Raw genomic sequence first — 27,440 nt, forward strand, 5'->3', positions numbered from 1 at the left:
CCTGGATGATATTATATCCAACTTGGTTTCTGACACTATAAAAAGTACCAAAGAACAAGGTAATTTAGATATTCTTTCTTTTTGTAACAAAACAAACATTGATCTGACACAGGCTATAAGCCTGTGGGGAAAGCATTCTAGAATTTGCAATATACACCCATGATAGAGACATTATTATTTAAATTGATGCTGTTGTATAATAAACTACCTGGGGTTTTATTATGCTGTGAAAACAATTAGAAATCCAAACTATGGTGCTTCTAAGAACAGTCCTTTGTCGGTAATCTTTGACTCTAAAAGTGGTTGCTTTGTCATAACTCAAAAGAAAACTCTGCCCTATTCTTCTGGCCACATGGGAATATATCTTTTGAACGTTTAGAATATGTAGCCCTGCCATCTTAATTTTCCTTGCTTTCCAGGAAGTGAGGAGATTATTTCAGTTCTGTATGCATTTCATTAAACAAACCCAGTAAATCCTGTTCAAGGCTGTTTCATTATTAGGACAGCAGGGGCTGTAACACATGCTGTAGTTTGAAGAGTTTTGAGGGAGGTCTAAAACTAGAAAATTCTCTGACACCATTCATCTAGTAACTTCACAATTCAGTGATTGTGAAATCTCAGTTGCTTCCAAGGGGAAACAGTACTATCATGAACACAGAGCTCTAGCATTAATACAGCATGAGGGGCTACTCCAGAGTCCTTTCTCAGGCAAAACCCCAGCTGGACCAGGTCCTTAATTAGGCAAGATGAAGAACAGCATTATATAAAAGAATGCATTCTACTGAACCACAAACATCTTGGCAATCATCACAGATTGACAAAGCAAAGCAAAGCAAAGCAAAGCAGCACTCTAGGGATTATACAATAGAATAAGCAAACTATTTTACTACTGCTGTTGAGATAAGCTGTTGTCTTTCCCATCACTGAATATATTTAACACCTCATGCAAGATTGCACTATGTTTCTTCATTGAGGAGAGTGAACAGAAGATAGACATAGTTTGTTTCCTAAATGTGAAGTGAACTGATATACAAATAGCACAAAAAAATTGGAAAGGTCTCTCTCTCTAGCCTGCAGAACCAGCTCCCAGCTTATCACCACAGGGTCAGCTGCAGCAGGGCACATAAATTGGCCACGCTAAAAAATTTTAAGAGACCATCTAAGCCCCTGTACACAACAAAATTTCACATGCTTTTTAGAATGGCTTTTGTCCTTTTTCTGTCCTGTCCTGTTAAATAACCAATATACAGAAATAACATTTTCTTATTAAACAACATCAACTTCCAATCCTATGATTCTATGATGGCCTTTATATATATTTATCATAAAATAACGTTCCTATACTTATAGGGCATGATTCATAGGAACATAGGAATTGCCACACTGGATCAAGCCTGTGGTCCATCTAGCCTAGTATCTTGTCTCCAACAGCAGCCAGTGCCTGTTGCTTCAGAGAAAGGTGCAAAAAAACACACCCAGAATAGAAAATATGGGATAACCTGACCTGAAGGGAAGTTTCTTCCCAACCCCTACAGGTTGTTTTATGTCCTAAAGCTTAAGAGTTTTATTCTTTCCAAAATTTATTTTCTTTTAGATTGAGAACTCTGTATTTTCTTGTTATCCGTATAGCCTTTTCTGGAATCTTGCTAAGCATTTGGTCTCAAATACATCTTCAGGCAATGAGTTCTAAAGGCTAATTGTCCACGATGTGGAAAACGTTCCCTTTTTCAGTCTTAAATTTGCTCCCTTTCAGTTTAGAAACATAGGACATAGGACTGAAAGGGACACCCTGGGTCAAGTCCAGTCCCCTGCTATCATAGGCAACCCCATCAAATAATCCCATTGATAAATGTATGAAGCTCCATATTAAAACAAGTTAGGATGCTTTTCCACACTATTTCTACTGGGAGGCTATTCCAGAACCTCACTCCTCTGCTGGTTAGAAACCTCCTAACTTCCAGGGCCACAGGTTTATATAATTTTTGGTGGTGCCCAGAACGGGTCCAAGTCCCGCCCCCACACCTGCCTAAGCCTCCGGGAGGGAGTTTGGGTACTGGGTGTGGGCTCTGGGCTCGGGCAGGGGTACAGGAGAGGGTGGGGCTCTGGGAAGGAGTTTGGGTGCAGGAGGGGTGCGGGCTCTGGGAGGGCGTTTGGTATGGGCTCTGGGCTGAGGTGGGAGTTAGGGTGTGGGGGGGGCGGGCAGGTTCTGGGAAGGAGTTTGGGTGCAGGCTCTGGGCTGAGGTGTGGGTTGGGATGCAGCGCTTACCTCGTGCGGCTCCCGAAAGCAAACCACACACCCCTCTGGCAGTGGCTCCTAGGTGAGGGGCTGGGGGGGGGTCTCCACGTGCCGCTGCCCACAGGCAATGCCTCCACAGCTCCCATTGGCCATAGTTCCTGGCCAATGGGAGCTGCAGAGTCAGTGGTCGGGGTGGAGACAGCACGTGGAGACACCTCCTCCCCTTCCCCCCCCGGGGCCATAAGGTCATTCCGGCTGCTTCTGGGAGTGGAGCGGAGTGAGGCTAGGCAGGAAGCCACCTTAGCCCTGCTAGTTGTGGTGGCAGCGGCAGCCCCCGGGCCTTTTTAAATTACCATGGGGCAGCAGGTGAGGCCGGGAGATGCTTCAGGGGAGGCATGTGGGGGCTGCAGGCGGGGCTGGGGGAGAGACCCCACCCCGAACATTGGTGGAGCTGGGCCCTCGGGCCCTGAATATTCCTGGATCATGGGCACCAGGGGCCCATATAACCTGCCTACCTTTTTTTAAAAAAGGCTCCAGAGGTAATCCTGGCAATCACAGTCCAGTAAGCCTGACTTCAGTACCAGGCAAATTGGTAGAAACTGTAGTAAAGGACAGAATTATCAGACACATAGAGGAATTCAGTTTGTTGGGGAACAGTCAACATGTCTTTTGTAAAGGGAAATCGTGCCTCAATAATCAATTAGGATTCTTTGAGTGGATCAACAAACATGTGGACAGGAGTGATCCAGTGGATATAGCGTACTTGGACTTGCAAAAGCCTTTGACATGGTCCCTCATCAAAGCCTCTTAAGCAAAGTAGGTAGTCATGGAATAAGAGGAAAGGTCCTCTCATGGATTAGTAACCGGTTAAAAGACAGGAAACAAAGAATAGGAATAAATGGTCAGTTTTCAGAATGGAGAGAGGTAAATGGTGGCGTCCCCCAAGGATCTGTACTGGGCACCAGTGCTGTTCAATGTAGTCATAAATGATCTGGAAAAACAGGTTAACAGTGAGGTGGCAAAATTTACAGATGACACAAAATTACTCAAGATGGTTAAGTCCAAAGCAGACTGTGAAGAGTTGCCCAGTCACCCAGTTTTGTGAGATCCCTTTGTAACAAAACGCCAAATGAAATTCAATGTTGATAAATACAACATAATGCATATTGGAAACCATAATCCCAACTATACATACCAAATGATGGGGTCTAAATTAGCTGTTACCACTCAAGAAAGAGATCTTGGAGTCATTGTGGATAGTTCTCTGAAAACATCCACTCAATGTGCAGCGGCAGTCAAAAAAGCTAACAGAATGCTAGGAACCATTAGGAAAGGGATAGATAATAACACAGTAAATATCATAATGTCACTATATAAATCCATGGTACACCCACACCTTGAATACTGCATGCAGATCTGGTTGCCCCATCCCCGAAAAGATATACTAGAATTGGAAAAAGTACATAGAAGGGCAACAAAAGTGATTAAGGATACGAAACATCTTCCCCATGAGGAGAGATTATAAAGACTGGGACTTTTCATCTTGGAAAAGAGATGACTTAGGGAAATGTGACAGAGATCTATAAAATCATGAATGGGGTGCAGAAAGTGCATAACGAAGTGTTATTTACCCCTTCTTGAACCGAGGTCACCCAATGAAATTAATAGGCAGCAGGTACTTCTTCACACAACACACAATCAACCTGTGGAACAGCCAGGGGATGTTGTGAAAGCCAAAACTATATCTGGGTTCAAAAAAGAATTAGATAAGTTCATGGAGGATAGGTCCATCCATGGCTAGTAGCCAAAATGGCCAGGGATGCAACCCCATGCTCTGGGTGTCCCTAGCTTCTGACTGCCAGAAGCTGAGACTGGACAACAGGGGATGGATCACTCGATAATTGCCCTGTTCTGTTCATTCCCTCTGACGCACTTAGCATTGGCTACTGTCTGGGTTAGAAGATAAGAACGGCCATATGGTCCATCTAACTTCCCGTCTAAATTTATTCGTGGCCAGTTTATACCTCTTTCATTGAATGTCCCTAAATTATGAGCTGCAGACTGGACCGCTGCAACTTTCTGCAAATGTGACTGACATTGAAAGCAATGCAGAGGCTACACATGGTACAAAATGTGGCTGCCAGACTCATCAGTTGGACAGGCCACCAAGAACTCTGCTACCAATTAGTCTGCTTCCACTGCAGTTCAAGGTCTCAGTCCATATTTCCAAAGCCGTTAACAAGTCAGAACTCAGCTCTATCAGCAGCTGCCTCTATGGCCCAGCAAAACAGCTGCTCCCTGCTCTTGGATAATGCAGCTTACAAAGCTCAGGTTGATATGCCTGGGAACTACAGATAAAGCATCCTTGGCTGGGGGGCTCTGGCTATGGAACAAGCTCACGGAACGGTTTAGGCTGATCCAGAGTTAATCAGCTTTAGGGCATGCTACAAGACCCTCCTTTTTGACAAAGCATTCCCTCCATGATCTGAATGATAGAAACATTTCCAGGAAATAGAAATCCAGGCAGAACCAGGGCTGGGAGCTGAGCAGGAAACACCATGAAGTTTACTAGGGGCCTCACTCTGGAGATCTAATTAACCAGGTAAGTGTTTAGATAGTACGACAACTGGCACCATGGAAAACCCAGAGAAGCTGCTCCCTCCCCAACAAGTAAGGACTGAGTTGGGGTCTTAATGTTATAACCCAGTGGTTCTCAAACTTTTGTACTGGTGACCCTTTCACATAGCAAGCCTCTGAGTGCAAACCCCCTCCCCCCAATAAATTAAAAACACTTTTTTGTAGGTTTAACACCATTATAAATGCTGGAGGCAAAGCGGGTTTTGGGGGTGGAGGTTGACAGCTCACGACCCCCCAGGTAATATCCTTACAACTCCTTGAGGGGTCCCGACCCCCAGTTTGAGAACCCCTGTTATAACCCAAAGTAGAGAGGGGATGAAGGTGCCTGGCATCACCCAGACATCCAGGGGATCCTTTGATACACCACATTTACCAAGGCAGTCTCGACCTATGGGGTTTCCAGAGGAGACAAGCTGCATGTTAAAGTTTGCTTCCTTTGGTGAAGCAAACACTGGCAGGCTTTCCTGAGGGGCGGCTCTGGAAATTGCACTTGCTGGTCCCACAGTGTGCAACTTGTACCTCCTTTGAACCCATCATTCACTAAATGAACATGCTTGAAACCTCTGCTTTCATGCCTGGCAAGGAAATCAGGAAGCAAGTTAAATGTTTAACAGCTGGAACCACCCTGTAATTTTCTGAATAGATGGAAATGCTACATAAACAACTCAAAAGTGGTCTCCTTAAGAGTGCTTGGTCTATCACTCTACTGAATTCAACAGCATGAGTATACAGAATAATACCACAGAGGTGTGACGCTTTACTTTTTAAAAGGGACACTACTGCCCAATGTGACAGCTGCAAACTCTGATCGATCTTGATTTTTATGTCAGTTTACTAAATCCCTGTATTTCTTTAGTGGAAAATTTTTCAGGTGGTACCTAGCTAGGTGTGTGCAAACCCGGCATTTGAAATGTACCCCAGCATTCATGAGCACAAGATCAGTTACCGCATATCTAGGTACCTGTGGGTGACTGCACAGCACACCAGGTGAAGAGGATTTGGGGTGTAGTTTGGTTACCCACATAGGAAAATTTAACCCTCAATATACTCTTCCCCCTAACAAATGCTTCAATAATTTCTTTAGAAATCAGTGTCAGCACCCTAGCACTCTCATTCAAACATACAATAATTTGCTGGCTCCATGGGACAGAAGGGAAAGAACATAAGCCCAGATCTTACAAGTTATTCAATGCAGGTGGACCTCTGATGCCAATGTCACTCTGTGCTGGCACCACAGACCCACCTGTGGGTGGTAGCTTGCAGGGTTAGGTAAAGGGCTCATTTCCATGCTTCCAACTGGCTATTAAAAGTTAAAGTGAATAAAAGTGATTTTTAAAATTAAGAAAAATGTCCCTTTAAATAGAAAGAAACACCGGAAATTGCTTGTGCCATTAGTCTCTGCTGTGGCAGAGATCTTCAAGGGGAGGCAGCCACTGACAGGTTCCCTCTTGGCCCTAGAGATAATGAGATCCACCCAGCTAAACCAACCTCTCATCACTCTTTAGATTAGCTTTGATTTCGTCTGCTATATAACATGCTTTTTCACCTTAAACAGCTTTTGGACTGAATTAAATTTAATTAAGTATAAACATTTCCGAAAAATCTATAACACTCTTGTTCTATTTTTGTTTCAATATTCAGGATTTGAAGACAATGTTAGAAAGGGTAATGACATGTTTATTTGCAGTATGTTATTCAGCCACTAGATGTCTCTGTGTGCTGCATAGAATTCCAAGAAGCTCTTGGAAGGTAAACGAAGGAGACAAACTAGGAACTCAAGCTGTGTGGAAGCCCGTTTATTTGTGTTTGCAGTTTGTAATTGTTTTCTCTAATAACTGTCCCATTTAAGATAGATTGTGATTCCATATATGACAACAGAGAATATAGCTGCTTTATTTTATTTTCAGGGGGACTTTTTGTTCACATACTGAGGTTGGAAGAACACAGGAAGCAGTCTTGATGCCTAGTCACAATGTAAAAATAGCTCTGCTGAGAACATCAGATCTCGCTTACACTATCAAAGCCAACAATTGGAGGGTACATTTCCGTGATGTTTTTGGTATAGCACTTTGGAATTAGTTTTAAAAACATTGTTTGTGTCATACTGAGTACATAGCACGATTTGCAATACTTGGGTATCTAGTGTCTTTCATACCTTATGTACATATTAGGTGGATTGTATTTTAAGCACAGCATGTCTAAAATATAATTTAACTGATCCCAGTTAGGGTTGGATTATATACAGTTACAAGAATTTGGGGATAAACAATCTGCAGATGTGATAAAACAACATTTATGATAACTCTCAAAGTCCTGGTGCCTTTATTATCTTTATGTTAACTTCTGCTAGACTGCAGGGCCATGATAGTATCCGTTTCATTCTAATGTCACGGGGAGGTTATTTTTAGGTTGCTAAAGGCAGTTCATTTCCACCAAACCTGGGCAGCTATCCAAGTGGCCAAGAGAGAAATAGCTGGCTACTATATCTGCTGCTTTGTGGAAAGAAATCTCATTCACAGAAGAAAAGGGGCCTGGAGACCCTGCATTGCAGATGAAGTATGTTTCCATTACTGTGCTGACTTTCAAACATTTTACATGGAAGAATAAGAATTACAAACCTAGCGAGCATGAAGGGCACCTTAATGTCTTCCAGGAGTTTCTCAAACTCATCCATAGTGTGGATCACATCTTATCAGACAACCTGTCACCTAGCCACCACCTGCTCCCATTCATGATGGCAGATGCCACCTCCCCTTTGTGAGTATACAACATCCCTGTGGCAACTGAAGTAATTGCTTACATGGAAGAGTCTTAGCAGGAAGGAGTCCTTTTAGCTTCTTGTAAAGTGATACAGCAGTTGGGATTACTTGGATGCACCAGGAATACTCACATGAACAAGGCAAACTGGATTTGGCCCCTAGACTTTTTTGCAGCCATCTCTTGTCCAGACTTTTCACTATGTTTATCCTAAAAACGTACATTTTCCCACTTTGCTATATTCATTATGAGATCTATTGTTAGTCACAGCCCTATGTAAGCAGGACTTGGGGGTTGATCTGGCACATTAGGAGGTACTGCACCTCAGGAAAGCACACTGCCTCCTGGAGTAACTTGGCACACAGCGCCGGAGTGCTTCAAAAGGAGTGTAGCATTCACAGCTGGCAACTCTCTAGGTGATGCTAAGAAGGGGAGGGGCCAGGACTCTCTGGGGTGCCTGGTGCCTGAGGAGGCACTATGAGGGAGAAGCCCCTATACCAGAAGAGTGCAGGAGTTGCAGCTGTATCTGGCCCAGGGCTGCAATGAGGGAAGGCTCCTTGTATCCTTTCCCCAGTACACCTCTGCAGGGGCTCCCCATAATCTGACCCCAAATCTCTCTCTTCTCTATTTCTCCTAACAAAATCCCTTTCAGCGTAAAGTATATTATTTGCAAAAAGGGGTTTTGGACATAGCAATTCCATTTACAGTTGTATTTCAGAGTTGATTTCTAGAATTGCAATGCCCTAATGGGACTGAACATTGGAGTCCTCTGAGTAATTAATGTCCCTCCCCCCACACACAATTAATTGTTGAGTTATGCTTCCTGTTTCCTTGCAGTGCTAATGCTTTCTCTGAAATATCTGTTCCAGTGTTTCCAAAAGAACTTTTGACCCCAGTGTGTTTTTTTAAACTTCTGGCATTGTTATCCTCTTCCTTACTGCACTCGTACGGCTAGAGGTAATTACATAAGGATTCTCCAGTAAGACACAGAGACTCACAATGGGAAATAACTGAACATTCCTAAGGCTCAAATAAAGAACTGGGATGAACTAATCTCTGTACATTCACAAAACAGGTTGATTTATTCTCTTTCGGATGCGTACCTTGCCAAAAACATAAGGTGGGTTTTGGCATGAATAAAGAAACACAATTCACACATCAGAGGTATTTAAACTTTAACCGATGACATCCTGTTTCTGTTACAGCAGGATTGTTCAATCTCGGTGGGTTGCAGCAATCTCTGTATCCAGGACGTTTGCAACCTTGAATCACGGCAAGCATTTAAGGCCAAAGCAAACCTTACCAAAACTCATGCAACAAGAACAGAACGGTCACACAGCTGGGAGCATTTCCCTGGTCCAGTAATGAGGCTGCATCTTGGGCAGTTGTACAGCCAGGAGACTTTGGTAGGAAACCTCCTGCACTGCCACAGATGTTGAGTAAAGCAGTAGTGGCTCACACAACCAGAATGACTGAAGTGATCTTTGTAGGCCTTTACGTGGATCCCCCACAACCATCTTCTGGCCTGGCCTAGCTCCCAGATAGAATCCTGTTACCCACAGATTCCCCTGACAATGGAGACTGCAGTGCCGGAGGCCTGGATTTAGCTCCCCCATGTGCATGCACAAGTGAACACAATTTTCCCAGGGCTCTGCCACTGGCCTGTTCTGTAACCTTGGTCAAGTCACTTCCCTGATCCGTGCCTCAGATTCCCCATCTGTAAAATGGGGATGACTTTGAGGTCTACTGATGAAAAGTGCTATATAAGATTAGGTAACAATAACAATTATTATTATTAATCTGATTAACTTTATCATTTTGTATTTAACAAGATAACAGCACCAGACACACACAAAAAAGACCACGAATTTCAACAGTGACTATGACTGTGGGTGCTCAGATGCCTTAAGGGGCCAGATTTTCAGAAAGTTCTAAGCAGCCACCGTCTGATAAAATCAAGCCCCGTTAAGGAGTCTCAAGTTGGGCACCTAAACACTGAGGGAGCCAAAATCGTCACCAAAATCTGAAACTCTTGCCAAAGTTATTTTCCCTCTTAGTGATATTTCCTGTGTCTTTTTCGTTTCCACCCCAGCAGAAGGTTAAAGTTCAAGGAATATGGTAGACTTTCCAGAACAAAAATGAGCGCGCACACACACACCCACACACACCCACACACCCCAAATGGAAATAATATTTTACCTGCCCCTCCCTGCTTACACACATACAAATAGGTAAAATTAACATAAACAGCACTACAAGCACCAGACTCTGACCTTTTTATATTAAAATCCCAAGAGTGATTTGAGACAATTTAACACAACAACATGGCCTCACCTCAGAACTGCATGTGCGAAGTTAAGGAACGTTTTGGCTAGACCATCACGGAAACAAATGCACTCTCAGGAGTTTAATATAATCCCTTTCCTGCCTGGTGGCACAAGTTTTATTAATGTTAGAACTTGAAGGGGTGTTCCATGTTAAATGGGCCTTTGCACAGCCAGACTGGGTACTAAAAGAGTTCCAATTAAACTGTATTTATAAAAGTTTTGCTTTAGTGCAATATAATGCTTGGATTTTAAATAAGCCACAAGGGTGATATTTTTAAACTGCAGCCTCCAAGTGATATTTTTAAACTGAGCTCTTCATTTGTGTGCTACGGAGCTCCTTCCAGACTGACTACTGCTTGGCCGGAAAGATTGGGAGCAAAGCTAAGAGAGCAAGTTAGGGGAAATCCTGACAATCCAGCACCTGAAGAGAGCTGAAATAAAAAAAGAAATATGTGACAACCATATTCAGTTCAATTCCAATGGCTATGTTTTGACACTTGGCAATGCCCTTTTGAATTCAAACGTATCTTCATCATAAACCTCATTGTGCACAGGCAAGCTGCATCAGGTTTTTCAATTCTCAAAAATGTCCTATAAAACCGCAATACTTGCCCTGAAAGAGATATATATAGATATGTCCTTTACTATGTCTCATTCAGTGTATTTGCACCTCATCTGCTACACACCAATAGTTATACATCAGGGTTATAATTCAGGGTGTGATTTTCAGAAGTGGTCAGTGCTGAACAAACTTCTCTCATTGAAGTCAACGGGAGCAGAGACAGGACAATGCTGAGTGCTTACAAAAAATCTTGTCCTATAATTTTGTAGCATCTTTCAAATCTAAACTCAAACTTCTTAACTTAATATCATGTTGATCTGAACAGTTAGTACCCATGTTTGTGACAATAACTCCTAAGGTAACTAGAGCTGAAAGGGACTAGAGGAAACAGTTTATTAGTTACTATGTGCTTTACGCATGGTTAGTTTCACTGGTTCCCGTGTTCATGGTCAGTTTCCCCTTTTCCTGTGTAGGTCTTTCACATATAGCAACAGGGGAGAGACAAATATTTTTAAAATATAGAAATCTGTAGTTGTACAACTACAAAAAATTGCCAGGGAGACCTCAGGGAAGGTGTTACCCCTAAAAATGCTTCTTTTAACTATTTTAAAAAAATTGACTATGTCACATTGGTAGTATCCCACCTCAAGTCCCTGCAAGTAGGCAAGTGTTATCATCCCTTTTTTACAGGTGGGGAAACTCAGGGTCAGGGAGACGAGATTTGACTCAAGTCAGTGACAGAATTGGGATTCAAACCCAGGAATCAGGTCACGATTTTATGATCTCCAAATCTGGAGTAGCATCCCCCCATAGAAGTCAAAGGAGTCACACTGATTTTACCTTGGTTTGACACAAGCAGACCTAGTTTCTGCCATAATTATTAGGCCAACCCTCCTCCCTTATATGCAAATAATACTCGCTACGTTTGTTTGTGAGAAATACCAGACAAAAGAAGCAACAAACTATTAAAACGTGAAGAACACAAGAATTATCAAGTAAATATGTTTAAAAAGTCCCTGCACAGGGTAAACCAAAAAGAGCCACTGTCATGCTGATGAGGAGAGCTGCGCTTTAGACTCCTTTTAATCCCTCTTGATGAGTGCACCCCGCTGGGGCAGGCTTTGCTATCTTCACCCTCCTCTGGATGGAACCACACAGTCCAATCTCTCTTTGAGTGGGTTTCTGGGCAGCAGCGCCTCTGTTTACCAACTGAGTTAACTCAATAGACCCAACTGTGTTTGACACCTGTAAGCCCTTTTCCTTCTGCAGCCTGCGACAGCAGCTGATTAAAGTGATCCAAAAACAGCTTCTTCAAAACAAAGATTTATTCATTCACTCAAAGGTACACAAGCACGCAGAGCAAAGGGTTTAAAAAAAAAAAAAAAAAGACCTACATATATACTTCCCCTTATCTAAACCGTACTCGTTCCTTGCAAGCAGGATCAGCTCCAGGCACCAGTGCAGCAAGTGCGTGCCTGGGGGGCAAGCCGTGGGGGGCAGCCTGCCGGTCGCTGTCAGGGGGCAGTCCGGCTGCGTTTGGCTGTAAGCCTGCAGGAGGTCCGCCAGTCCCGCATTTCGGCAGCGGGGCCGCTGAAGGTGCGGCAACAGTGGACCTCTCGCAGGTATGCTGCCGAATCTCTATGACCAGCAGATGTGCTGCCGAAAGCCGCCTGACTGCCATGCTTGGGGCGGCAAAAACCATAGAGCCGCCCCTGCTTGCAAGCTTAAGTGAGTTCCATTTGGCCCAGTTACCTCCATCTCTGGGCTGGCAGAAACAGACTGTGATGTCAATTTTCTTCAAATGTTTCTCCCTCAGAATTTAGTATAAATATTATGGAAAACAAGGTTACCTCATCTCCAACTGCTTTCTCTTCTCGTATACCTAGATTATAAGATCTTTGGGGAAGGGTCTGTGTTTTTGTTCTGTGTTTGTACACACAGCACAATGGGGTCATGGTCCTTGACCAGGGCTCCTAGGTGCTACCAAAATACAGATAAATAATAGTAATAAATAATAATCCATTTAGCCTTTCTGATGAATGGAGCTTTGAATGGAATGCAAGTGAGGTTATCATTTTAGAGCATTTATCTAAATAGAACTTTAATTATGGGCCAAATTCTGAAAGTCTTATTCAGACAAAATCTTACTGACTTCAATCGGCGTTTGCCCTGCTAAGAACTTCAACACAGATCCACTTAGGTGCCTAACCCCCAGACTTGGGTGTCCAAGTCCTGTTTTTAGACACCACTTTGATCCTCAAAACACCCCTGCTTGGCTGCTGCCTAACCCTGTAGTTGCCTAAACTAACTCAGTGTGGAAGTTTTTGCAGTACAAGTTCCGTAAGTGCCCATGTTTCTTGCCATGCGCATGGCTGCCTCATTCTCAGGATCTGGATGTCAGTCTCCCACCTACGCCTCAGAGAGATCTATGAACCAGGAGAAGATAGGTGCACCTCCACGTAACTCTCGTGTGGTGCCTGACGTGGAAGGCGTACTCAGGAGGAGCCACCTAACAGCACAGTATAAAACAGCTGAGAAGCAAGAAGAGGAGCTATGAGCTATCCTGAGGGGGGGTCTCCCTCAATCTTTCCTATTGAAGTTGTTCTACTTTAATTAAATAATTGAATAATTAAATATGAATTGGGCTAGAGCAGAGGTGGGCAAACTATGGCCCGGGGCCATCCTGCCCGCCCCCGACCTTCTGGCCCAGGAGGCTCGCCCTCGGCCCCTCCTCTGCTGTCCCCCCTCCCCCGCAGCCTCAGCTCGCCCTACCGCCGGCACAATGCTCTGGGCAGCGGGACTGTGAGCTCCTGGGGCAGCGCAGCTGCAGAGCCCAGCCTGACCCGGTGCTCTGTGCTGCGTGGTGGTGGCGGCGGCAGCGTGGCCCAGCTGTTGTGCCGCCAGCCACGAGTGCTCCAGGCAGCGCGGTAAGGGGGCACGGAGCACGGGGGGGTTGGATAGAGAGCAGGGGAGTTCAGGGTGGTGGTCAGGGAGCGGGGGTGTGAATAGGGGTCGGGGGGAACAGGGGTTGAATGGAGACAGGGGTTCGGGGGGGGGCAGTCAGGAAGGAGAGGGGGGTTGGATGGGGCAGCAGGGGGCAGACAGGGCCGGGGGTTCCAGGGGCAGTCAGGGGACAGGGAGAAGGGGTGATTGGATGGGGCTGTCAGGAATGAGAAGAAGGATTGGATGGCGCGGTGGGGTTCCGGGGGCGGTCAGAGGACAGAGAGCGGGGGGGGATGTGATGGGGCAGGGGTCCCAGGAGGGATGGGGGCAGATAGGAGGTGGGGGCTGGGCCACGACCCCCTCCCCTAACCAGCCCTCCATACAATTTACGAAACCCAATGCGGCCCTCAGGCCAAAACGTTTGCCCGCCCCGGGCTAGAGAGAGAGTGAGAATCACTGTGCAGTCCAGTGGTTAGACCACTCATCTGAGAAGAGACAGGTCCCTGTTCAAACCTCTTCTCCTCATCAGGTAAAGGGAGGACTTGAACCCATCGGAGCCGATTCCGTGGGTGCTCCAGCCCTGGAGAACCCATGGGGAAAAATGGTGGGTGCTAAGCACCCACCAACAACCCCCTATCAGTTCCCCCACAACCTCTCCCAGAGCCTCCCGCCTGCCAGGGCCCTGTGGATGAGCACCCCCCCACACTCCTGTCTGCCCCAAACAGTTGTTTCATGGTGTTCAGGGAGGCTGGAGGAGCAGGGACATGGCGCGCTCAGGGGAGGGGGCGGAACTGGGCAGGAAGAGGCGGGGCCAGGGCCAGGGGGGAAGGAGTGGAGTGAGGACAGGGCCTGGGGCAGAGCTGGGGGGTTGAGCACCCCCCGGCAGTTTGAAAAGTCGTCACCTGTGCTTGAACCAGTGGTCTCTTGCATGCTGGGTGAGTATCCTAACTAGTAGGCTATAGGTTAATGAGGAAGGTCCTCCCCCTCGCCGTTTTGTGGTGTTAGGTGGCCTCTGAGCATGGATCAGACCCCATACATGAGTTAGGCAGAGAAATGCCTATCTTCCCCCCATTTGTGGATCAGTAGCTGAGACAGGCACCTCCCAGCAGCTTGGATTTAGGTACCTATCTCTGAAAGAGGGGCAGGGCTTAGGACACATCCCTGTCTCGTCGGTATCTCCCACTGACTAGCTTAGGTAGCTCCCTGCCTAGCGCACTGGCTTTTGTGGCTCGCATTCTAAGGTGCCTCTCTCCCCTCATCCTTTGTATAGGGAGCCTAGGCGTGCCTAACTCAGGCTTCGTGGATCAATGTTGTTGCTGTGATTTTCTAGGCACCTAAAAGTTAGTGATACTCAGTGTCACAATGCCTAAAGCCCCTTTGTGGATCCAGATCTTCAAGAGTTTGGTTACACAAAGAGAGGAAACAAACATACCACAGCCATGGCTCTTCAGTTGACCTCTCTTAGCTTCCATTTAAAAGTGAATGGAATGTAATTTAACTACAGAAAAACACATTCGGACTCGTGTGTAACTAACAGACATAAAAAGTTTGCAGTGCTACTTTACACAATCCTGCAAGACGGTAATACAAAGATACCATGATCTCAAGTTGAGCACACCGTTTAGTTTTCTGTAGACCATCTTTAACATAAAGGAAGCGCTAATTTAATTAAGAGTTTTTAACACAGATGAATGGTTACATTTTAGGCTGTAGGAGCACATGGCATGACTACAGATCAAAATCAAGTAACAACATAAAAAGATTACCAAAGCCACACTTACAGCAACCTGTGCTTCAGGAGACGCACTCACTCCTTTGGCATCTTCGTCCTCTGGCTCTTCATTCTCTTTATTATCAGTGCAAGAGGCGGTATCTTGGACTGAACAGGTACTAAGTAAGTCAGGCAAACTTGTAGATGGATACTTGAGAGACTCCTCTTCATTCCCTTCCTACCAGGAACACAACAAAATACACATTATGTGTCTCACAGTGTACCATTCAAATACACAATGAAGCTTTGCTATTTGATAGTAGGCATTTGCTCTCCAGATTAAAACCCAAGCAAATTACTCATTTTTTCAAATTTAATCCAATTATATATTTCAATGTGCTAAAACTTCAAGTTTCAATTGTAAAATCTAAAGTTTCCTATTCCCATGCCCAGATTCATTCAGAAGGTTCATGAAGATCATTGAACCTTCCAATGAACAAGGAGGGAGTTTGTATGAAACAAAAAGCCAGAAGAGTTCCACATAATTTTGGGTGTACATAGACCTAGTCATTACACAATGACTAGTCCATTTCATTCAACAAACGTGTAACAAAGACCAGGGAGTATTCTAGGAAAATAGGCATGACATACTCTATGCATGACCTCGTCTACACACAATTTCTGTGCCCATGTAACTGCTTTGCATAGCGGTATTTTGGGCTGGTTTTTTTTTTTAACCAAATAGTTATACTGCTACACCTCTGATGTAAACATAGTTATACCAGTTCAAATGTGCCTTATACCAGTATAATTCATTCCCCTTCCCATAGAGGAATAAGCTCTGCTGGGATCAATGCAGCCACACTGGGAAAACTAGGTGGAGGGTGGCGGGGGGTGGGGGTTGTACCATTTTAATTATATTGCTATTGTTAAAATGAAATAACTTTTGCATGTAGACAAGCTCCATGCATTTTGTAGAATTCAGAGACATCAGGAGGCAGATTATAACATGTTCACAGGAAAAAAAATATACATATATAGACTTCACACACTTACAACACATACATATAATGGTGATATGAAAATTCTCCTCACAATGCTGTCAGTTCAACAAAGTCCAGAATCTAGAACATTCAGGCCCTGATTCTTCATTATCTTGCTTACTTTCCAGTGTATATAATAACACAAAGTACAGAGCAAGAGCGTTCTATCTCTGTCAAGACAAATCCAGGGCTTATGTGGCAGTTTCCTCATACAAACAAACGTCCAAGGGGATCTCATGGAGCTCACTACACTTACTTTATTTCTTATCTTGGGCTGATTAGAAATCTGATCCTCAAATATGAATGACTACTATACGAAACAAAGCAAAGATTTATATACTTCATACTTTGTCAGGCTAGCAAATACTCTTCCCAGGAATGTGAAAACTGAATCTATAGAGATTGTGCTGACACAAAGTCTGCTCAGAACCCGAAGAGCTTTATGTTGCAAACATTCTTGTTGATTGTATAGATGTAATTGCAGCACAAGTGGAGAAGGAATTTTAAGAAGGAATTCATGTAGGCTGATATGCCCCCTTTGGAAGATAGCCCAAATGTCTAACTGAACATGTTTGCATCTATTCAAAGTACGTTGTTGTCAAGGTGAAAACTGGCAGAGTTAATACTAAACTGTAATCCCGACAAAGGACTTTGATGCACTTCAGTGGCTAATTAAAATACTACATAAATTTTAAGTTCATGCATCTTGGTTTTTGTCTTTGAACACTCTGGGACATTTTCTCTTTTTGATAAATGTGAACATTGGGCACTAGAAGGAGTTATCAAAGAACATCCAGAAGAGATTAAGCCTCTCTATTGTATGTACAATTAAAATCTATATCCCACCAAATTAAAGGATCAAGTAGGCTAGAAGAACAGTGACCACCCCATTTTTTGGCACGTATTTAATGCTCAGCCTACATGATGATCCACATCTCTAATCGCTCCTATGATGAAGAAAGACTAAGCCCTGTTAATAAATTGGTTTCATCTTATTTGCATGAAACGTCACATCACTTTAACTGCAAAAAAATTACTTCAGGCTACTAACATAAAAAAATAAAGAATGCAAATACATAGAACAACATCTAGAGACGTCAGGCACATAGGTATTACAGAAGGATAGAGACAGATATGTAGGATATGGGTGAGAATTTAAAGAAGCTGAGAAGAGTTTGCTTTGTTCTGTAGGCTACATATTTTAAGAAAATGCTGTTTGCCAGAAATGCATAGGCCTGTGCTGTGATTGTTCAAGCAAATGAGCTATCTTGTATATCCCACTGTTTATTTGCCATAGATTTATTGTGAATGCATGTGCAATTTTTATATCTGTGCTCAAAAATTAGCTGTCCAAATCTGCACAACCAGACTACTGAACATCTGGCCTTGTTTATGTTTGTAACAGACACTTCTAAAATAAATATGTATGTATGTACAGAATTCCAGCAATGAAGAGAGTGAGATGTAAAGTTACCTACCTTGCTGGCTACCACCAGCTCCACTAGACCTGTAGCAGATCGCAGAATAGCCACAGCTTCCTGATGGGAGAGTCCAACCAAAGACTGACTGTTGATCATTAGGAGCTCGTCACCAGCTGTCAATCTACCATCCCTATAGAAAAAAAAGGGGGAAGCATTCTGAGCCTAAGTAAAGGTTCTTACAGCCAAGCTCTGCAGAAAATTTATATTTAAATGCAAGCATGCAGAAAAATGAATAAAGCACGACTTCGTTGGGTCCAAAATACTTTCTAATATTTGTCATTTTATTAGCCCACTCTCTGTCCCAATGTAAATAAATGTTTTTACGGAAATGTGAGCAAACTTCCCTTACCCCTTTTTTGAGTTCTGCTGAAAGTGGCGTAAACAGATCAATCAAACCTACGTAGCCTTGCGAAGGAACAAACATTACATTACCTGTGAGCAGAGCCTCCTTCCTCAACATGCGCAACAATGATGCCATGAGGGGATCGCTTTGATCCTCTTCCTCCTGTAATCTGGATCCCCAGCCCGTCTGTCCCCTTCACCATGTGCATCTTCCAGATGTGGCATCCTTCTTGCTGAGAGAAAAGGTTTAAAGAGTCCTTGAATTTTGTATTTAGATAATAAACTAGTGTCCTGAAAATACCTAGATAATCAGGATTCAGTTAATCAGGGTGGGGAGAAAGCGATGAACACAGGTAGGGCTATCTATGGGCCTGATTGAAAGCCCATTGCAAGCAATGAAAAGACTCCCACTGACTTCAGCTTGGAATCAGTCCCCAAGTCTCCTGTCTGTTTATGGTGCATGAGTATCTAGAGCTGCTGAGTGTAGTCCTTTGTTATCTACTATCCAAGGTGAAGGAAGTTGAGAGGGGAGCAGGTACCACAGACCAGAGGTTCGGCGCAGAAGTCTGTTTTCATTGACGAGTACTGAGTTTATTTCTCTGCACAGTACTGAAGTGTTTCTGCCCAGGCACAGAGCTGATGCCAGGTGCTAGCACTTTACCGCTGCACTGTTTTCCATTCGGCAATACTCAGCAGTCTGCAGGGCTGAGATCTTAGTCCAAAACCGTTTTAATTGAAAGTCAGAAACATTTGCAATAACTGAACAGAACAGTGAGATGTTATTCCAGGGTTGTGAGGTATCTTATATTTGGAAGGGTACAAGGATAGCATGGATGTCATTACAACATGGATGTCTTCCGTACTGCTGTATTTACCCTTCTAGAGGCACTTGCAGTATTCCCTATACTTAGAAATATCACCTTCAGTTTAACAACTGCAGTTCATAAGTGCCCATGATTAGTGCTGCCAATGGTATGCACACTCTTGATTGTAAATAATAACTGACAGTAAAACATACATTTATTTTTATTTCTTTCAATTGATAACAAACAAACAAACAGACACCTATCCAAATGGCTAAACGTGCTCAGAGCGAAACAGAACACAAATGAATGACCTGGCCCTGAGGAGTCACGATGCCCATTGAACTGACTGGGATAGCTCTCAGGCTCTACCAAGCCCAAAGGAAGAGTTTTGAGATTACTACTAAGCCAAATGAGGAAAAAAAAAAAAGTATAAAAAAAACAACCTGAAATCTCTTACACAGGAGTTGATGAGATTATAATTATGATAGAATCTGTGAGTTTTACAAACTTGGGAGCTATGCAGAAACGCATATAACTGTGAGACAACTTTTCTCGGCTTGTTGAAGTCACTCAGCTTTGGTTTATTTCTTAAATGTCATCTCTCTCTCGCTTATCTATACCCTACTCTGTACACAACCAACGTTTTTTACAGTACACAAAAGTGCAGTACCAAAAAAAGGTCCATGATCGAATTGCCATTTCACGCTGGATAAAGTTAAACACTGTGGGGAGCATTTAAAAATTGCTACTTGTTTCTGAGACGCAGCTTTGTCAAGTGCACTGGTGAACCTAAAATTCTTGGCAGCAGCACGCATGTTATTAGGAAGCAGTGTATATCGGAGTCCTTCTTCAGGGTGGGAAAGTTTTACAGTGAGGCTTTGTAGCATAAGTATTTTGGGCCCAATTTTTCTGAAGCTCTTAAGCGCAATGTAACCCCAACAGGAGTTTTACATAAACAGCAAGGTCAGGCCCAGTATGTGTATAAATGGCTGGGAACAAAAAGGAAAATGATAGCTAAATGGTATAGAATCTATAGAATATAGCCATCAGTGGTAAGGAAACTGAATCTGGAGAGTTAAAAACGGTGATTAAAATACAATTTAAGAGCTTGACCCTGAAAACATTTGAGTCTGTGTGTAACTTCACTTCAAGGAGACTGCTCACCTGAGTAAAGTTAAATATATGTGCTTCAGTGTTTTTAGATTGGATCAAAAGCATCAACAAAGCATGATTTCCTGGTTAAATAATAGGCCATGACAGAATGAGGCATACTTTGAAGGAAATTAGAGTGAAGTATGGAATAACTTGTTAAAAACAAGAACTAATGTCAAGTATATTTATCCACCCTAAAAGTGGAGCTATACAGTTCCAGCACACTCTGGAGAATTTTTATTGCTACAATAAATTGGCTTCTCTCATAATAAAAATAGTTTAGCAGAGAAACATAAATTCTCCCCTCACCCAAGATTAAGCTACAGAGATGACAATTAACTTCAACACGGGCTGCACATTTGAGTGACCAATCATGGAATTACATTTTAGAATCGAGGGTTTGTCTATACAGCAACACTCAGGAAAATTAAATCCAAATTAACTGTGTGAATTAAAAATGGATTAGCTAAACTGCAGTAAATCCCCGTGTGGCTAGTTAATTAAGAGAAACTTAATTGAGGTCACTTTAATTCTGAATGAGAGTGTCCACACAGGGTTTAATGCAGTTTAACTAAGACTATGTCTCCACTAGAGACCTTACAGCAGCACAGCTGTCCCGCTGCAGCTGTGTCTCTGTAAAGTCTCCCAGGTAGCTGCTCTATGCTGGTGGGAGATAGCTCTCCTGTCGGCATAATTGAACCACCTCCAACGAGCGGCAGGAGCTATGTGAGCGGGAGAGCATCTCCCACCAACATAGCGCTATCCATACCGGCACTTCTGTTGGTGAAACTTATGTTGGTCAATGGTGTGGTTTTTACCGACGAAAGTGCTAGTGTAGACATATCCTAAACCGCTTTAAATTCATACCTTTAGGTAATTTGGATTAACTTTCCTTGAGTGTCTCCATGTAGACAAGCCTCTAGTTGCCAATAAAGTTTAACAGTGTTATCATAAAATTTTGTTTAATGATTTGCTAAAGCTTTTTGGAACGCCAATTATACAAAGAGCTACAATATGTAGTGCCATAGCTTACATTCCTAAGCATTTTACAAATTTAAGCATAAAAAAAGTCAGAAATTAAGATTAGCTGACCTGTTCTCAGGCACCTAATTTATACAGCAACATGCTTCATGATGGCAAATGGCAAGATTCTGCTACCCTCAGTCAGGCTGAGTGCTACTTTACTACATAAGTAGTTCCATTGAAATCGATAGGACTGCTTGTGAAGTAAGAGGCTACTCAGCCTGAGAAAGGGTGACCAAATCTGACCCCAGCTAAAACAACAAAACAGACTGATGTGTGCAAAAAAAAATTCCTTTTTTAAAAAACAGTTTAAAATGTGTTAACTTTCAATTATATTGACTGTCCCCTCTGGTCTTGTATTATGACATGATCTTGTACTTGTCTTCTCTGAATTAAATGTTCCCAAGCCAACACTTTCAAAAATGGCTGAAGTTAGGCAACTTATTCTCTAGTTTTTAAAAACCAAAAATTGTGTGTGTCATCTGGAAATCTGGCCATTTCATTGTTCGCCTCCTTTCCAAATCATTAATAAATATATTAACCACCACCAGTCACAGTTAAAACACTTCCCACACATACGCCCCTTGGGGCAACTTGCTGTTATATTTTTGCATGCTGAACATTAAACATTTGCTCCTACTCTTTGGTAACTGTCTTTCGGGGCTTGTCTTCACTAGCTGTTTACCTGGAGCTAATGGGCTGTCAATGAACCTGATGCAGCTAACATCTTTGTAAAAGATGTCTGGGGAACGTCCACGCTATTTGTTTACTGTAGACGACTCCCTTTTATGTGTAGGGGTGGGTATCTATACCTTCTGTGACTCCATAATGACAAACTGAAGTACCTCCATACTCCCTGTAAGGATTTTAATGCCCCTGATTTTGACTTCAAGGTCTTTATGACTAGCGTCCTCATTTAATTTAAATTCTCCATCTACAGTTTCAGTATTACTAATCCTAAATGCTCAAGAACCATGAGTCAGCCTCAAAAAATCATGAGATTTGCTAGAAAAAAAATCGTGAGTTTTTTAAAATTCTACATTTGGAGTGCTTTTGAACTTTTAGGGTTAATATTTTCAAGCTTTTCTCTGCAAACATGGGGACAGGAAACTTACTTTGTTTTTAAATGAAAGCAGAGTTTCTGGTATAATTATACGACTCCTGGGTCCAAAGCTTTAGGGAAAATCCAAGCATCACAAGAGTAGGCAATACTGCAGTTTAATGGCACCGTGCTGGTGTTTAGTATAACCCCTGCCCCAGATGATGTTGAATTTAATCATAGCAGTCACTATTACTTAATGGTTCAACTACATTTACTTCTTGATGCTGGTCAGTTTAATGTTTTCATGAAAATTTCTAGTCACTTTCTCCATCAAATTCAGAGTTAGTTGTCATCACATTTGTAAAGGTAAGAAATTCCCGCAACAGCCCAACCAAAATGCTAATGGAGCCAAAGCATTTCAAGTGTATCAAAGAGCCAAGCTAGAAAAAACAAGTTTATCCAGCCTGATCCCATGAGGTGAAGTCCAGTCACTGACACTGGGGGTGTTCAGTATTTCACAGATTCACCGAGTTTAAGGTGAGAAGGGACCAGTTACCCTTGTACTGAGACCAGGAACTTGTATGTAGGCTAAAGTACAGCTTCTAGAAAGGTTTCAGAGTGGTAGCCATGTTACTCTGTATCAGCAAAAAGAATGAGGAGTACTTGTGGCATGCATCCGATGAAGTGGGTTTGAGCTTATGCTCAAATAAATTTGTTAGTCTCTAAGGTGCCACAAGTACTCCTCCAGCTTCTAGAAAGTGATCCAATCTGATTTTCTGCATCAAGAGATGGAAAAATCCAACATTTCCCTTGGTAATTGGTTTCAATGGTTAATCCCCAGAATGCACTCTGGAAGTGGCCAGTGCTCACCTCCTTCAGTTCAGACTTCATGTGAGAGGGCTAATATATTCTAGGAAAAAGAGAAAGTAGCCCAAATTACTTCCTGACCATTTAAGTGGCTAATACTTTTCTGTGGCTGTTTTTATAGCCGTGTCATTCTTATGTGGCTGTACTGCTTTTCTAACTTGGTTCTTCTCAACATGCAAAGTGTTTTTGGATCAGATTTTCACTCACAGATCACAAACTTCAAAGTGCATACTTTAAAATAATCAAACTGTTTAAAAACAGTATTAATATCATTCTACAATTAATTACAAGTGAAAATGGGTCATCTCATGTAACGGAACACAAGAGAGAATAGAGTTTGCTAGTTTCAGTGCAGTCTCTGGAGGCCATTTTTCTATATCACGAAACCACTGCACATTAGGCAGTCTTTATTCAGAACAAGCCTTCATCTGGAATTGCTAGTGTGTTATAGATCAGGAAGGAAGTGCATCGCCAGCACTATCTGTGGAAGCTTGCATTATGCCTGCTCCAAGCACATGACATCAAACATTTAATTTCATAAGTGCTGGATTCCATCATTAATAAAACAAAAGGGAACGTTTTCCTCCAACTAAAATAAATAAAATATGATAGACCCTTTTCCACATTGCAGCTAATTGTAAGAGTTAAAGGGGCTTGATTGAATTTGAGTATGTGGTGTTCAAGAAGCTACAAATCTATACACAAAGAAACCCTGCTTTGAAATCTGAAAGAAAAATTTGGCAGTCGAAAGGTGTAAATAAATGGAAACAGAAATGCAATATGTAGTCCAAAAGCCAGACAGCAAAATGGAAAATATAAAGGAAAGAAGTCTAAAAACAGCAGCTCAGGCCATAGTAATTGTTTCAGCAGACCCTTTCATAAATAAGCAGAAAACTTTAAATAAAAACAGAGAGGTTTATGAAAGTTGCAGTAATCACATATCTTAAATTATATTGGCTTTTCAAGATTTACAGTACTGACGGCTGCTAAAGAATCTCACAGTTGACGCATGATGCAAAAATAGAAAACAAACAGTGCTCCCTCATCTGCCACAAAGCTGCCTTTTGAAGCCACAGTTTTTCTTAAATAACAAGGCAGCCTTTGCAGTGGACCTCAAAGGACTTACATAGGAACATAAGAATGGTGATGCTGGGTCAGACCAATGGTCTTGTATCCTGTCTTCTGAAAGTGGCCAATGCCAAGTGCTTCAGAGGGAATGAGGAATCACTTCAGAGGCAATCATCGCGTGATCTAGCCCCTGTAGCCCATTCCCAGCTTCTGGTAATCAGAAGCTAGGGACACTCAGAGCATGATGTTGCATCCCTGATCATCTTGGCTAATAGCCATCAATAGACTTACCCATGAACTTATACAGTTCTCTTTTGAATCCTGTTATAGTTTTGGCTTCACAACATCCCCTGTCAATGAGTTCCACAGGTTGACTGCATGTTGTGTGAAGAAATACTTCCTTATGTTTGTTTGGAACCTGCTGCCTATTAATTTCATTGGGTGACCCTTGGTTCTTCTGTTATGTGAAGGAGTAAATAACACCACCTTATTCACTTTCTCCACACCAGTCACAATTTTATAGACCTCTATCATATCCCCTCTTAGTCATCTCTGTTCCAAGATGGAATGTCCCAGTCTTTTTAATCTCTTCTCATACAGAAGCTGTTCCATACACTTAATCATTTTTGTTGTCTATCTGTATCTTTTCCAATTCTAATATATCTTTTTGGGATGGTCAGAATTGTATGCAATATTCAAATATTCAAGATATTTACTGTCTTATTATCTATCCCTTCCTAACAGTTCCTAACATTGTTAGATTTGTTTGGGTTATTTTGTTTTTGTTTATTTTTATTGCTGCTGCACATTGAGTGGACATTTTCAGAAAATAATGACTCCATGATCTCTTTCTTGAATGAAAACAGGTAATGTAGACCCCCGTCATTTTGTATGTTTGCTTGGGATTATGTTTTCCAATGTGCATTACTTCGTATTTATCAACACTGAATTTCATCTGCCATTTTGATTGCTTTTGAAGCCACAGAGACTTTCTTAAATACCAAAGCAGCATTTGCAGTGGACCTCAAAGGACTTACATAAGATCATCATACTGGGTCAGACCAATGGTCCATCTAGCCCAGTGTCCAGTCTTCCAACAGTTGCCATGTGATTGAGAGGGAATGAACAGAACAGGTAATCAGGCAATCATCAAGTGATCCATCCCCTGTCCCACAACATCGACTTGGTTATCACACTGTCAGCTTTTCACTCAGGGCAGAAGAACCAAAAGACAATAAATCCTGTACTGGGCAAAACAGAATGGGGACCAGATGCAACCCAGGATGTAATCCCTGGCATAAGGCCTTCAAGGCAGAAGGCTGATCATTGTTGACGGTACAATGCAGTCACAGCCCCTTACACTAGAGGGCCAATAAAGCCCCAAAACGAGGCAGGAGGAATTCCCCACAGCATCCTCCACTGGTGGGGCATTTGGGAGAAATTAAAGTAGCTTCCTACAACAGCACTGAGGGAAAGCAAAGATACCACTGCTTGCCCTCTCTTGGGTTGAATCCCCCCTTCTGGTGCATGAAACAAGGCGGTAGCTGGTAGATTAATTTACTCCTCCATGCACTAGGTTTAGTGAATCCAGCTAAGTGTGTTGACATGAAGAATTAGTGAATAGCCATCATTCTATGCATCCTAAATATTATCATTATTGAATCATGCTCTCAGCAATGGAAACTTGATATGATTTTTTTCAGGTTTTTAATGGAGCAATTATTTCAATAATGTATAGCAGGTAGATTTCATTCTCTGATTTTCTTTGGAATACTTTAAAGAATGGTCTGTTTAGAAGGGACTCTGCCTTGTTCCTTTATTTCATATTTTTAGAGGCAGGTGTGTGTACACGAGACCTTGCTTTTATTACTAGTGAAGCAAGTTCAATTATTTTGAATAATGGACAAATTCATTTTTTTAAAAGTCTGTTTGTAGACCATCTGCAAGCAGGCTAAATTAATTAATAACTTGCTCAATGTGAATAGTTTGGCCATCTCTAATGCCTAGTAAGTTCCCCAAGACCGACTGTTTCTGAAATTGATCTACTACCACCCAGCTCTTTGCTTCAGCACTGGAAGTTGAAGACCTTTTTAAGAAGTACAACATGGGCAGCACCAATTCAATCTTCCCAACTACCAAACAGGGGCTAGATGCGAGCTAATGGCCTACCCGTGAACCATTCTCTAGCCCATTTTCAATCTCATGAACCATCATCCACACCCACGGCTCTTATCTAACACAAGACCTCTTGCCTCTGGTCTCTCTGGAGCCATTTTGAAGATCCAGCCATTAATGTCAACTATGCAGGTTTCACAATGTGAACTTTCAGTGTCTCAGGAATATGTAGTAACCAACAGCATATTCCCAACTGTGATTCACACCAATGGTTTACTCTACTGTTCTACACTGATGTTGGTTTAAGAGAATTTATCTGTATAATTTAAAGAGCTGAGTTGTTAAAACGGCTGCCTTGATGCTTGATATCTCAGCAAGTTTGGTTCATTGCTCACTTGGACAGGACGAAGCTTTTTACTGAAAGGTGAGAAGGATATATTTGCTTTCCATCCAAAGGAAGAAAGCAGCAAGAGAAGGATCCTGGGACACAAGGCCTGGGGAATATTTACAATAAATAATTTAAAACGTAGAGCCACAAAATAGGTATTGCAGATGACAGGATGAAAACGCTGATACTCGAAGCAGAATGACCTCCAGGGAATCATCTCTATTGGCAGACTAGGTGCTGACATCATTTTCTTAGCTGGGGCTTTAAACATTTTATTTGCCATTGCAAGCACCTGAACGACATAATCACCCTTTAAAAAAAAATCTGTTGGAGTCATTTGCTGTCTTGAACTATCACCACATGGCCTGCGCCTCTTAAAGCTATTCCCCTTTTTTCCTTTTGCCCTCTACTGAAATTTTATTCCAAGAGAGGCAAATGGAATTCTCAGCTCTCACTGATCAGAGGGTTTTATGCAATGCTACTCTCTGAAAAAACAGACATTTAAAGATTAGGATTCCTTTGCGTTTTCACAAATATTTGCATGTGCTCATTATGTTGCTAGGTTGACATGACCAACTGGGTATTTTAAAACTTCTTGAAGAAAAATATCACTTCTCACAGTGGACTAAATTCAATATGGGTGCAACTGCACAGATATTTGGACCCATTTTGCATCTATCCATATTAGAATTCTGAAAGGATCTTTTCGCTTTATGTAATAATTTCAGTACCGTATCAGAGCAAACATACATAGCTTTATAATAGTGATTTACAACTATAGTATTATAGCACTAAACAACATATTGTGCAATATCAATAAAGTCAGTTTGGTTTCAAATATTTTCACAGAATCATTCATGCATAAAATGACAGGAACATACATTCAGCTAAAGTTATGTCTTCCATTCTGGAAAACAGTCGTTATGGATATTTATCCATA

General features: G+C 42.4%; 1 protein-coding gene across 11 annotated transcripts in view; it reads right to left on the minus strand.

Annotated features, from left to right (window-relative positions):
* PDZD2 (PDZ domain containing 2) overlaps nt 1–27,440 on the minus strand; it is a 301,222-nt gene that overhangs the window by 54,681 nt on the left and 219,101 nt on the right. For 8 of the 11 annotated variants that reach the window (XR_006176846.2, XR_010602129.1, XM_065598827.1 and 5 more), the window contains 3 exons: nt 18,130–18,272; nt 17,695–17,827; nt 15,244–15,411 (listed from right to left, as the gene is read on the minus strand). The exons of the other annotated variants lie outside the window; for them this stretch is intronic. Coding sequence is in view for 6 of the 8 variants with exons in the window: in XM_065598827.1 (XP_065454899.1) it covers nt 15,244–15,411; nt 17,695–17,827; nt 18,130–18,272 (444 nt within the window). In the remaining 2 variants the exon portion in view is untranslated. The remainder of the gene's footprint in view (nt 1–15,243; nt 15,412–17,694; nt 17,828–18,129; nt 18,273–27,440) is intronic. 11 annotated transcript variants of the gene reach the window in all.

This window comes from Chrysemys picta, chromosome 6 (assembly GCF_011386835.1).
Source record: "Chrysemys picta bellii isolate R12L10 chromosome 6, ASM1138683v2, whole genome shotgun sequence".
Taxonomy (NCBI): domain Eukaryota; kingdom Metazoa; phylum Chordata; order Testudines; family Emydidae; genus Chrysemys; species Chrysemys picta.